The sequence below is a fragment of the Penicillium argentinense genome, assembly GCF_028826775.1.
Source record: "Penicillium argentinense strain IBT 30761 chromosome Unknown utg000004l_segment0_segment0, whole genome shotgun sequence".
Lineage (NCBI taxonomy): Eukaryota > Fungi > Ascomycota > Eurotiomycetes > Eurotiales > Aspergillaceae > Penicillium > Penicillium argentinense.
The window spans coordinates 3,904,228-3,917,036 of record NW_026622663.1 but is presented as its reverse complement, the minus strand read 5'-3'; the positions used below and the strand labels follow the sequence as shown (position 1 = coordinate 3,917,036).

Sequence of the window (12,809 nt, the reverse complement as noted above, 5' to 3'; positions counted from 1 at the left end):
TCAAGCGCGGTGGGAGGTGACGGGCGCCGTGGTCGGAAGGTTGTTGTTCCAGGCGTTGTCCCGCAGTTGACGAGGGCAATGCTAAATATAGCAGAAACTGCACGGCAAGTGTCAGATATAGAATGCAACCCGGGCACAGCGCTTATGCGGCAAAGATGAGGATTGGAGAGAAGCGCAGGGTCGGCCGCAATGAGAAGATCTCACTAAGGGGGATTTCTCTCCTCTTCTTCACCGGAGGGAAAATGCGCCTCGGAATCGGGGGCCATACCTCGAGGCTCCTTCAGGGTTAATGATCAGCGCGGATCGTGGTGGGCGGTGCGGAGGCGGCGGTAGCAGCAGGGGTATGCCGAGACGCACAGTGTCAGCGCGAACAGAGAGCAGATCGAGATCTCTGGACAGCTTGACCTTCTTTGGACTTGCAGGCGAAGAGTCTCCTGTGTGAATTGAAGCTTCGCGGGGCTTAGGTCAGCATCACGTGCTAGCGTGTTTCAGATCGGAGCCATTCTGCTTTAGGCAAGCGCGCAACATGGCGCATGTCACACCGGCCAGCCTACGATGTTTACAGTAACACCTCACACTTGACTATGCACTTCGATACAGATTCCTCTTGTGGGATGTGAGATTCGAATCCATTCATTGTCTATCAAGGGTATCCTTCCATTTGAAATGCGCGCTCATAGCAAAAGAGCCTCCTCCAATGTCGTTATGGTCCTTGGCAGAGTTCCCACCGACTACGAAGTCTCTCCCGACTGACCGGCATCAACCGTCACAGTCGCGTCCTGGGTCACTGTCACGGTCTTGCCGACGGTGTGCCAGGCCGTCACTGTGGCTTTCTCTTTGGGCCCCGCAGCTGACGTTGAAGTGGGCGATGCGCTTGTGGCGGCTTGGGACTCCACGGGGATCTGCTGGGCAGAGAGGTGATCGAACTCCGACGGGATGGCAGCTTTATTAAGGTCCTGTCCCGTCGCATATATATCGTCCACCTTCTGACGATCGGCCGCTGTGTTTTGCACATCGACATCCATACAGGTGGTATAGATCTCGGTCTTGCCCTGTGGGTATGTTGGATCGGCGCCCGGGGCGGTGGGCCAGTCCCACACCCAGTAGAGAGTATACAACTTGCCAGATGGGATAGTCGTGGGTAACTGGATATCTTGCTGGCACCAAAGGTCGGCCCCGGTCAGTTGGCTAGCCTGGTGCGGATATTTCTGCTGGCGAGTCTCGGAGATCTCGCCACTGTTGATCTGATAGCATCGGCCGTCATCGAAATTTTGCGTGGACAGCAGGACACCTCGGCCATCTCCGCCAGTACCGTCGGCGGTCCACGCGCCATGGACATCGAGCAACTTCTCGCCAACCTTGGGCTGCGTTGTGCCGTACACATATACCGTGCCGCGGTTCTTCGGCTTGCCGGGCTGGTTCTGGGGAAGAGTAACATGGCCATTCTCTTGGTATCGGAGCGCAATTGCCGCGCCAGCGCTGGCTTGCAGTCGGGGGCTCCCATCACTCTGGGTCTGATCTTGTTGCGTGTCTTTGCAGAGCTTGTCACTGGGAAGGAGCAGTGTCGTGTTTGCTCGAGTGCTGGGTGGGAGCAGGTAGGTCATACTAGTGTCGCTGAACCCAGCTGTTGTGCGAAGATAATTTCCACGAGCATAGCCCGGTATTCCCACGAACGTCCCATTTGGTGCGATGACTGTGAGTTGTTCCACCCACGAGTGGGCATCGGCGTATGGGGCAAGTGCGAGGAGCGCTGCTAGCGCTGGAAGGATCATTCTGTCGTGTTCAAAGAGAGGCTGGATGGATGATGAAAGGCGGTGATATCGGATATCAAGCCGCTGTAGGGACACCGGCCCGCGGCGTCTTGTTTGAAATAGGTATTGACTTTGACGTATGTTGGGATGTGCAGAAGTGGAAACTAAATCCCCTTCGTCGATGATTCTTATAGAGGGGGACGGTAGAGTGCTGCCTCGGCAGTGAAGCGTGGTTATTTGTAGGACCAGTGAATGGTGGGAGATGAGACGAAAGTAGAACATAGGCATTCACACCACACCATGCTGATACTTGGGCGACAATCCGGCGACAAAGCAGAGATCAAACAGTTTGTTTCAGGGTCCTGCCATCCCACGGGAGCAGAGCTAGGCGAGACAGGCCTCGAGATGAAGAACAAAGAATCTTTACGATCAAGACAAATAGAAGTGCCGCTCTTTGTTCTCTCGCCCACGGGACCTCGTTCCAAATATATGGAGACCGTCCATCGTGGGAGGCAGGCGTCGCACCTAGTTGGAGACATCAATACTGCAGACTCGAACCCCGGCCGGAATCGACGTCACGGATGAAACGAACTATACCCGCCGTCAACCACGCCTAATTTAGCCTCGTGCCAAAGGACCAGAGGCTCTGGGGAGAATGGTTGGATGAGGAGGTTGGAAAAGCGACGGAGCTTGCCTCAGGATGGGGACGGACGGAGATATTTTTGACCCTGAGACAGAAGGGAACCCGCAGCTCCTGGCGCTTAGAGGGAAATAGGCTGGGCAGCACCTGACGAGGATCAGCGATCGGCCGATTTGCATCGTGCAGGCATTGCAGGCCTGCAGGTTTTCCCTGGCCCAGCGGGCGCGTCGATTGGCGCCGGGCTAATTAGCGTGTGGGATTCTGCAACGCAGGATGTTCTGCATTTAGACTGCGCAGCCAAGAGGATGAGTCAAGAGGCTCTTCAGTGAATCGCTGCTGGAAGTGATAAGTAACCGGAGCGGTTTAAGGTACCTTAAGGGTACCCATCGTCATCGTCGGTAGTTACATCGAACGGTAAGGTATAGGTAGAACGGGCGGGAGATGGTCGATGTGGTCAGTTCTGCAGCCCGATCGATCCTGCCTCTATACTTGTTTGGTCTTGGCCGCGAGCCTAGCTAGTGATCCGGCTCAAGCACCTGTGAGATATCTCTGCTTGCCTTTACAGCCGCCAAATCCTCTTTATCGGTCATTTCGCCCACTGTGGTATGCTGATCCTACCTCAAGGCGTTTTTGGGTAGGGCGTTCATCATAGTGTCTACCATAACCCAAAGGCATGGTACCCAACCCTACCGAGATCTATGCCACTTTCCCTACACACGAGTATGATTTGCTCAGTACGAGCACTCATCAGTCACGCCGGCGCAGTGTGGTGAAGCAAGCTTCGAATCATCGGCAGTTCAGCGAACCAATCGATTGCGGCGGTTTCTGTGAATAATGCACTCGGTCTGCTTTACCCTTCTCGTCCAGAGACCTCGGAGACAGCCCACCTATCCTCCGTCGTCGGACTTGCATCTTATCTTGATGGATTTTCTCGATTTACCTGCTGCTTGGCATGGTAACCGAGTCCCATTGTGGATAGAAGCCGCGGGGCCTGCCCACGATGATTTGACTTGAGTTATCTGATTTTTATCTGATTTCTCCGTGCACTCCACCCGGTGGATTCCCTCTGGACGCCGAAAGACAGGTCGACGTCCTCGATGCCCAGCGGAGTCCTGCGGAAGGGCGCCTTGAGGCGAAAAACGGCCCGTTCTCACTAGAAGAACTGGGCTCGCTGACGTGGACGGCATGGACCGCTTTGATTACAGGACCGGATTCCCTCACGCTCTAGGTGCGCGGCGGTGCACAGTGGAAACCCTGGACGAGGACAAGTGGAGCGTGCCGATCGACTGTCGAGTGTCGGCACCCGAGTGGCACCCACGACTGATTATGGCGGACGGCGTCCGATGTGGTCGAGGAATTCTCGCGAGTCTACTAGTAGCCCCGCTGCAATCGGAGCCCTGCAACGGTGTGTGCCTTCGGGTGCTTTCCAAAGGCTGCGAGGACAGGCTTTGTTGAGCCGATCCCAACTAGCAGTGCCACTAAACCGCATCGGGAACGGGTGCATGCAGAGTTGGCAGCTGTTTTTTTTTCTTTTTGGCCTGCCTTTTTGTGCTCGCGTCTCGTGGTCGCCACCGCCCTTTTTCCTATACGAGAAATGGGTGCTGGCCTATTCAACTGAATACATACCATGGGACCAAATGACAGGAGATTAGAATGCCCGCACAGGAAAGAGAAGGATCGATGCACGCGGCCATTGAGTAGACGAACCCCAGACTTGGGGCTTGTTCCTGAGGCTTCTTGGAGATCCGATTGTGCCCATTGTCCCATCATTTTGTTTGTAGCCTGCCATATGAACATATCCTATTATCCCTCGTTTCCCTTATACACTGCCAGTGCTCTTCATTCTAATAACCGTAATAATTTCTGCACGATCAAGTCCAGAGGTCGACGCCCCAGGGTTGTCTACACTGCGTCGCGCTGCGCTAGTCCTCCCCACCAGGAGGGCTTGGCGCCCCCCGTTTGTCGGCGATACTTAATTCCTGGCGGACCCGGAGCTCGAGTATTTTGCAGCCTTCAGGGGGTCGTCTTCTCGTTTCCGTCTTGCTTGGTCTTGCTCGTCGCGTCGATTTCCTTTGGTTGTTCTGGTATGGATCGGCCCCCTTTGCCTACACTCTCAGACTATGTGTTGCTAACTCGAGCCCCCAAAAAAAGTTCCCTCGTGGGAAAATCGTCCCTGTCAACGACTACCTCGTGAGCCACATGCGGCCCTCGATCTAGGGACTTCTTCAATTCCGATCTCCTCACCTCGTCCGGTTTGGTCGACATAATCAGCACCACGGCGGTGATTCTCGCAGGCCCTGGTCCCTGCGGACCGTCATAAACCCTCCCCAACGCCTTCAACAGACGTCCACACCGCTTCCCTCCAACCTTGTCACCATGGCATCCTCCCTCATTTCCAAGCGATTGCGCTCAACCGACGCCGACAAGGATGTTGAGCCAAGCTGGATCCGCCGTCAGGTCACTTGCGGCCTCCAATTCATCTCCCGCCGGGCTTGTGTTCACCCAATTCACACGATTGTCGTGATCGCGCTGCTCGCCAGTACGACCTATGTTGGTCTGCTGGAAGGCAGCTTACTGGATACCGCGCGGAATTCGCGCAATGTCGCGGGTCAAGTGGACACAGAGACCCTTCTCCAGGGGAGCAGGAATTTGCGACTAGGAGAGTCCACCTCCTGGAAGTGGCAGGCGGAAGACTCCTGGGCCGACGAGACGGTAAGCATTCCCTCGGCGCTGTGTAACCGGTGGAATGGAACCATTTGAGCTAAAAGTCCTCCTCCACAGCAGATCGAGAAGCCCGCTGTTCACCACCTTGCTCTCACTACCTTCATTTTCCCGGATTCCGCCTCCAAGTCCGAGTCGACCGCTCCCCTCGCCGATGATGTCCCCATCCCTAGCAATGTCTCGGCGCAGTCGGTGCCCCGCACCCCGAATCTTTTCTCGCCTTTCTCTCACGACTCCGCTCTTGCCTATGCCGTGCCTTTTGACCAGGTCTCTGAGTTCCTTAGGGCTGTCCAGGAGATCCCAGACTCCTCAAACGAGGAGGAGGAAGAGGAATCGAAGAAATGGATCATGCGGGCTGCTCGCGGCGCCACTGGCTCGCGCACTGCCCTCAAGATCTGGCTGACCGATGCCTGGAGCTCATTTGTGGATCTGATCAAGCATGCCGAGACCATTGACATCGTGATCATGGCTCTTGGCTACATCTCGATGCACCTCAGCTTCGTCTCTCTTTTCTTCTCGATGAGGCGCCTCGGCTCCAAATTCTGGCTTGCGGCTACTGTGCTCTTCTCCGGCTCCTTCGCTTTCCTGTTTGGTCTTCTGGTGACGACCAAGCTTGGTGTGCCCATTAACCTGCTTCTGCTCTCGGAAGGCCTTCCGTTCCTGGTTGTGACTATTGGATTTGAGAAGCCGATCATGTTCACCCGTGCGGTCCTCAATGCCTCTGTGGATAACCGCCGCCCTGCTCCTGGTGCGGCTCCGCGGCCCCTCGCGTCGAGCACCCCGGCCTCCATTCAGGATTCCATCTCGGCTGCGATCAAACAGCAGGGCTTCGAGATCATCCAGCACTACTGCATTGAGATCGGTCTGTTGGCCATTGGCGCTGCCTCTGGTGTGCAGGGCGGTCTTCAGCAGTTCTGCTTCCTCGCTGCCTGGATCCTGTTCTTCGACTGCGTTCTTCTGTTTACCTTCTACACCACCATTCTCTGCATCAAGCTCGAGATCACCCGCATTAAGCGTCATGTTGCGCTGCGCAAGGCTCTCGAGGAGGATGGCATCACTCACAGCGTGGCTGAAAATGTTGCTTCTAACAATGATTGGCCCAACGTTGGTTCGGATGGTAACGAGGGTGATACTAGCATCTTCGGACGTAAGATCAAGTCCAGCAGCGTGCGCCGATTCAAGATTCTCATGGTCGGTGGTCTGATCCTGGTCAATGTTGTGAACCTGTCTGCTATTCCCTTCCGCAACACCGGTAACGGTGCGTTGATCTCGCGCCTCTCCCATGTCATGGCTCCTACTCCCATCGACCCCTTCAAGGTCGCCGAGAATGGTCTGGATTCCATCTATGTGACCGCCAAGAGCCAGAAGCAAGAGACTATGGTGACTATCATCCCGCCCGTCAAGTATAAGCTGGAGTACCCTTCAGTCCACTATGCCGCGGCCGAGTCTGGTCCGTTCGAGATTGAGTATACCGACCAGCTCCTAGATGCTGTTGGTGGCAAGGTCCTTGAGAGCCTGTTGAAGAGCGTTGAGGACCCCATTATCAGCAAATGGATTATCGCTGCTTTGACCCTCAGTATCATTCTTAACGGTTATCTCTTCAATGCGGCTCGCTGGAGCATCAAGGAGCCCGAGGCTACTCCTGCTCCTCCCAAGGAGCCTGCCCCCAAGGTTTACCCCCAGTTCGAGCCGAATGAGCAGGAATCTACCCGAACATTCGAGGAGTGCGAACTGATGCTGAAGGAGAAGAAGGCTCCATTGATGACTGATGAGGAACTGATCGCTCTGTCGCTCAAGGGAAAGCTTCCTGGCTACGCTCTGGAGAAGACCATGGAGGATGAGAACTTGATGAGCCGTGTGGATGCTTTCACTCGCGCTGTCAAGATCCGTCGTGCCGTTATCTCCCGCACTGGCGCTACTTCTGCTACTACCGGTTCCCTGGAAGCCTCCAAGCTTCCGTACAAACACTACAACTACGGTCTCGTTCACGGCGCTTGCTGTGAGAACGTTATTGGATACCTGCCCCTGCCCCTTGGTGTCGCTGGTCCCCTGAAGATTGACGGTCAGAGCTACTTCATCCCCATGGCTACCACCGAGGGTGTTCTTGTTGCCAGTACCAGCCGTGGCTCCAAGGCTATCAACGCTGGCGGTGGTGCCGTGACTGTCCTCACCGGTGATGGTATGACTCGTGGACCTTGCGTAACATTCCCTACTTTGGCTCGGGCTGCCGCTGCCAAGGTCTGGATTGATTCTGAAGAAGGTCGCAGCATTATTACCGCTGCCTTCAACTCGACCAGTCGCTTTGCCCGTCTCCAGAACTTGAAGACTGCTCTTGCCGGTACCTATCTCTACATTCGCTTCAAGACCACCACTGGTGACGCCATGGGTATGAACATGATTTCCAAGGGTTGTGAAAAGGCCCTGGATGTTATGTCCAAGGAGTGTGGCTTTGATGACATGTCGATCATCTCGCTCTCCGGTAATTTCTGTACCGACAAGAAGTCCGCGGCTATCAACTGGACCGATGGCCGTGGTAAGTCCGTTGTGGCTGAGGCCATCATCCCTGGTGATGTCGTGAAGAGCGTTCTGAAGAGTGATGTAAACGCTCTGGTTGAACTCAACGTCAGCAAGAACTTGATCGGTAGCGCCATGGCTGGTAGCTTGGGTGGTTTCAACGCCCACGCGTCCAACATTGTCTCTGCCATCTTCTTGGCCACCGGCCAGGATCCCGCCCAGAACGTCGAGAGCAGCAGTTGTATCACGACTATGAAGAAGTATGTTTGACCCCAAGACAGCTCTTTCCCCTCTTCAACAGTGATACTAATTATCGTCACAGCAACAATGGAAACCTCCAGATCGCCGTCTCGATGCCCTCCATTGAGGTCGGTACTATTGGTGGTGGTACTATTCTCGAAGCGCAGTCCGCTATGCTAGATATGCTCGGTGTCCGGGGATCGCACCCTACCACCCCCGGCGAGAACGCCCGCCAGCTGTCCCGCATCATTGCCGCCTCCGTGCTGGCTGGTGAACTCAGTTTGTGCGCCGCTCTTGCCGCCGGACATCTTGTGAAGGCACACATGGCCCACAACCGCAGCGCCGCTCCCACGCGGTCCTCGACCCCCGTGTCGGCTGCCGTGGGCGCGGCCCGCGGTCTCTCTATGACCTCGAAATAATTGGTCCGCGACCAGCACTTTCCTGGCCCGCGGTAATGAGTCAAGTCCTCTATATATCCCACTCGCGACCTTACATCAAAATCTTCCTCTCGCTACCATCTGCGGCGAAGGGCCAGGAAGCGGAGAATGGAGCATATGACGGCTCCACCTGTCCTGTCCCTCGTTTTGCATACTGCGTCTGCATCTGTCTCCGCTTATAGTTCTCGCACTCCTGGCTCTTTGAAGAGTGGTGTTGCGAGCATCTATCGGGTCAGCCATGATGGTGCTACGCTGTCAGGTTCATCGTGTTGAGCCTTCCAGCTTCATGCCCGGAACCCTTATTGGGATTACCTAAAACCGCGGCGAGCGAGTACGAGCTACGCTCTTGTTCTACATTCTGTACTTAGTTTTTCCTCCTGGATAGATATGCCGGTCGATCATGGCCTATGAAACCTGTATTCTTCGTTTATATTAATGTGCCCTATCTTGTTGTCCTGTGTATAGTACGACCCTTTGTAGGGTAGTAGTACTGTACCTCGAGTATTAATCGGGCTAGTGGTAGTGCTTCGCCGGCCGGTATTGACAATGCCCTAACTATTCTAGTATCGTAGGGTCACCTTGCCATTATTTGTGGAAACGGCTTCTGTCATTGGACAATCTCTATCAAAGCCTGCGAGAAGCCACGGTATGTTCCATGAGAGTACACACAGTGTAACGTCCAATGCATTCCATTGGATGGGTTGGATATTTCCTGGTTGGTTGACTTTGCTTAAGATTACCTGAATAAATGTGGACATGTAGATGAGTGATTGGCCTGCCATACGCGATACGAGGCGGTAACCGAGCTTCCCACCGTTCGCCGTCTGGGGGACCAGACGGTCTAGATGCGCCGACTCCTGAGCGGCGCTTGCTCGCCCCTTGGCGACGCCCGGCATTGTTTCACAGCCCCAGTCCGGGTGTGGTGAGACATGGGGCTCGATCAGCATGGGACGTCGCGATAGCCATCGTCTGTACTTGCGCAGCTCATGTGAGGACGGCAGATAATTATCCCTGCAGGGAGATCGCGTTCAGCCCCTGTGGCTTTGCTTTGATCCGCTTGGCAGGGGAGTTCTTAGCGCATTAGCGCATTACCGTACCGTATCAGCGGAGTATTGCGCGGTATCCGCGTATTACTGTCGGTACATCACAATGGCTGTGGGTATCGCAGGGTATGGCCAGCTCGACAGGTCAAAAAATGCCCACGAGCTGCGCAGAGTCGCTGTTGATTTGGGCTGCTCCGTCCCGAGAGTGGCGCATCTAACCGCGAAGAGCAAATCGTCATCGCAAAGAGCCTTGCCTGACTGTTCCTGCATCTACTAGTACTGAGCCCGTCGTAGTACGTAGAGTACATTGCAGTACTAGAGTAGTGCACCCCGTACTGTACACTGTATGCTGTACGGCGGGTCCCCCGTAAGGGAACTAAGGAACTCCGGAGTCAGCGGAGGGAAAGTGTTAGCACACTTTCCACCCTCCCTTGGAAATTACTTCGCCGTGTCCTTCACTCTTTCGGACCAGCGCTCTTCTCTTCTTTCATTCAGATCGCGTCCTTCGTGTCTGTTCCCTCGTCGACGCTTGCTGGCCCCCGGTCGCTCCCCCTGACTCCCTCGTTTCAGATCCCCCGGTGGAGATCCTGGGACGTGTGCGGTGACCGTGAATGCGTCCCACAGCCTTGGCTTCGACTTGGTTGTCCGTCGACCGTTGACCCTTAAATCATTGACCCCCGTTTCGACCAGCCCGACCGGCTGGCAGAAGCCAAGATTTCGCTACTCGGGCCTGATATGAATGTGCCCTCGGGAGCCATGTCGCCTGTCTCCGTCGATGGCAGCGACTGGTCCGGCCTCAACCAATATCAGAAGTCGGATCCGCCCTTTTCTCCGACCTTCTCCTCGCGAGGCAACCTAGCCACTCCTCCGACCTCCGGCGTACCCAGCGCGCCCTTAAGTCCCAGCGGCATTCCCCCTCCGGTCCCTCGCCCACCGGCAGCGGCAACCCTTCTCCTCCGAGCTCCGTCGCCGCCAGGTCCAGCGTAGGAACAGTAGGCGGCGAGCCGCGCGATGGCGGCAGACGACATCGGCAGATGGAGGGTGTGCTACACCAGCACTATGTGGCCCTGCGACGGTTCCTGAATGCCGCCGATCGTGATGACCGAAATGACGGCCGGTCGAACAAGGCCCGGGACAAGCTCCTACGTCTCTCGCCGACACAGTTCCATGAACTGAGTACAGATGTCTACGACGAATTGATCCGACGCCAGCAGGCCATGCCTCCCCCCGGATACCCTCCTCGCCCCGATGTACCACCCTTCCTCCCTCCGCGCAAGAATTTCCACGAGAAACGTAACCACGCCCGTCAGAGGCTCGCCTCCCTCCAACACGTGCGCTTCCGGGACTTGGCCACCGATGTTTACTGTGAGCTGGAGCGCCGATTCCCACAATTCACCGGTCCTGGAGGCCGACCGCCGCCCGGTTTTCCTCCAGATGCGCGTCGTTCGCAGTCTCGTGGTCCCCCGAGTCGCATGGGTCGCGGATATCCGTCTGGGGGCCCGCCGGGCAGCCCATTCCCTCCGCGTCAGGGTTCACTTGGTGGCCCGCCCTCGATGAATGGAGATGGTCCTTTGCCTCGATCTTTCCAGAGCAACACCATGGTCCCCAACAAGAGTACGATGGTGGAAGATAGCGACGATATGGGAGGCGAGGACGATGACGATGCTCGGAGTGATGCATTTGCGCTGGACGCAGTTCTGAGCAGACGAGGAACCGCAACCACGCTCGGCGATAGCGAGAGACGGTTGTTAATGGAGAGCCAGTCGCAAGTCTCTGCGCTGCAGGAGAAAGTCGAAAAGCTGGAGGAGTTAGTCCGCACCAAGGATGAGGAGCTTTCCCGATCATCCGACGCAGGCCAGTCTGGGGTAAGTCTCGTTTCGCACAGCAAGATCGCAACAATTGTACTGACTATCGAATAAGGCCAGCGTTAATGAGCGCGAGGCGTGGGATGATCTCCGCCAGGATCTGGAGAGCAAGGTTTCCCAAGCCGAAAATCTCAACAGCTCGCTCCAGCTTGAACTTGATAGACTTAGGCTTGAGCATGAAAGCATGGAACGAGATCTCCGTAATCAGATTGACGAGGCTAGCCGCAGTGCAGGCGATGCGGACCTGCAAGCCCGTTATGCCGACTTGGAAAGCAAACACCAGAGCCTCCAGGTGGAGCTGCAGCAACAGCAGCAGGTTACACAAGAGGTCCGGCGCGAGGCTTCTGAGTTCCTCATGGAGATGAAATCTCTCACAGCCCAGAGCCATTCCAACTGGGAACGTGAAGAGCAGCTCGCTACTGATGTCCATCGATTGGAGGCCGAGGTCAATGACTGGAAGCACCGTTATGCAAAGGCAAAATCTCAGTTGCGCCATCTGCGCACTTCCTCTGGTGGAATTAGTGATTCTCGGCCTGACGCGAGCATCCTTGCCAAGGAACATGAGCTTGTACAGGCCGATGGTGTGGTCAAAGACATCCATGTGACCAAGTTCCAAATGTCGATCGACGAGCTTCTACGAGTGGCTCGTTTCGAAGATTCAAAGACTGTCCTTCACCAGATCAAGTTCGTCGTTATGGCAATTCGCCATATGATCCAGGATGTGGACCAGGCTCCTCCCCCAGTCGATGGAACCGCTACCTTGCGCATCAAGGCCAAGTCGCGAGTGTCGGTTACTGCCAACAACATGATCACTGCGGCTCGCAACTTTGCCAGTTCCAGCGGTCTTTCTCCAGTCTCCTTGCTGGATGCCGCCGCATCACACTTGTCTACAGCCGTTGTGGAGTTGGTCCGGGTTGTGAAGATTCAGGCATCGCCTGCCGACGGGCTGGATGAGGATGATGCCGATGTTGATATTTCCACCGAGAAGTTCCCGGACTACTTCGACGCGAGTGCTAGTCAACGTCCTATGAGCAACCATTCTGAGTACAGCATCTTGAGTCCTCCGGACCAGGATCACCCAGCGATGCAGAACGGCCTTAACAATGGCACGAGCTTCAACTACGGGGTTCCACAGGAGGACCACGAAGTTCAAGAACTGAAGTTCTATGTCGAGGATCAGACCGACAGCATGGTTCAATCCATCCAGGCCCTGGTGGCCAGTATCCGTGCGGAACATGACATGCACACCGTGCAGACATACGTGTCTGCCATTTCTGACATTGTCTCCAATGTGGTGTCTTCCACCGAGCATCTTACCCACGAACGGAGTGGCGACTCCTCTCTGCGCGAGCGCACCGAACCCATCATCCATTCATTGTACGAATGCCGGGACCGTCTGACGGGCACCGCAACTGAGGGCATTGATGCCAACACCCCCGAGCACCTGCGCGAGGTCACCAACCGGTTGCCTCCAATTGCGTTTGAGCTTGCCCGCCAGACCAAGGAGCTTGTACAGCGCCTAGAGACGTTAGCCCTGAGTGACGACGATGAGTTCTCTTGATGACCTAGATTTCTTTTGATTTGATTCTTTGGTGTAA

General features: G+C 55.6%; 3 protein-coding genes across 3 annotated transcripts; 2 read left to right on the top strand and 1 right to left on the bottom strand.

Annotated features, from left to right (window-relative positions):
• Window positions 1–731: 731 nt before the first annotated feature.
• On the bottom strand, window positions 732–1,772 carry N7532_004379 (uncharacterized protein; the record flags this gene model as incomplete). Its single annotated transcript, XM_056616873.1, has 1 exon — window positions 732–1,772. The coding sequence occupies one exon, from the start codon at window positions 1,770–1,772 to the stop codon at window positions 732–734; it is 1,041 nt and encodes a 346-aa protein (XP_056477230.1).
• Window positions 1,773–4,767: 2,995 nt separating this feature from the next.
• hmg1 (HMG-CoA reductase) lies at window positions 4,768–8,285 on the top strand (the record flags this gene model as incomplete). The annotated part of the gene is made up of 3 exons (XM_056616872.1): window positions 4,768–5,103; window positions 5,173–7,886; window positions 7,949–8,285. The coding sequence occupies 3 exons, from the start codon at window positions 4,768–4,770 to the stop codon at window positions 8,283–8,285; spliced, it is 3,387 nt and encodes a 1,128-aa protein (XP_056477229.1).
• Window positions 8,286–10,081: 1,796 nt separating this feature from the next.
• Window positions 10,082–12,772, top strand: N7532_004377 (putative cell polarity protein; the record flags this gene model as incomplete). Its single annotated transcript, XM_056616871.1, has 3 exons — window positions 10,082–10,134; window positions 10,206–11,211; window positions 11,267–12,772. 3 exons carry the CDS (start codon window positions 10,082–10,084, stop codon window positions 12,770–12,772), a joined length of 2,565 nt encoding a protein of 854 aa, XP_056477228.1.
• Between the last annotated feature and the right edge of the window lie 37 nt (window positions 12,773–12,809).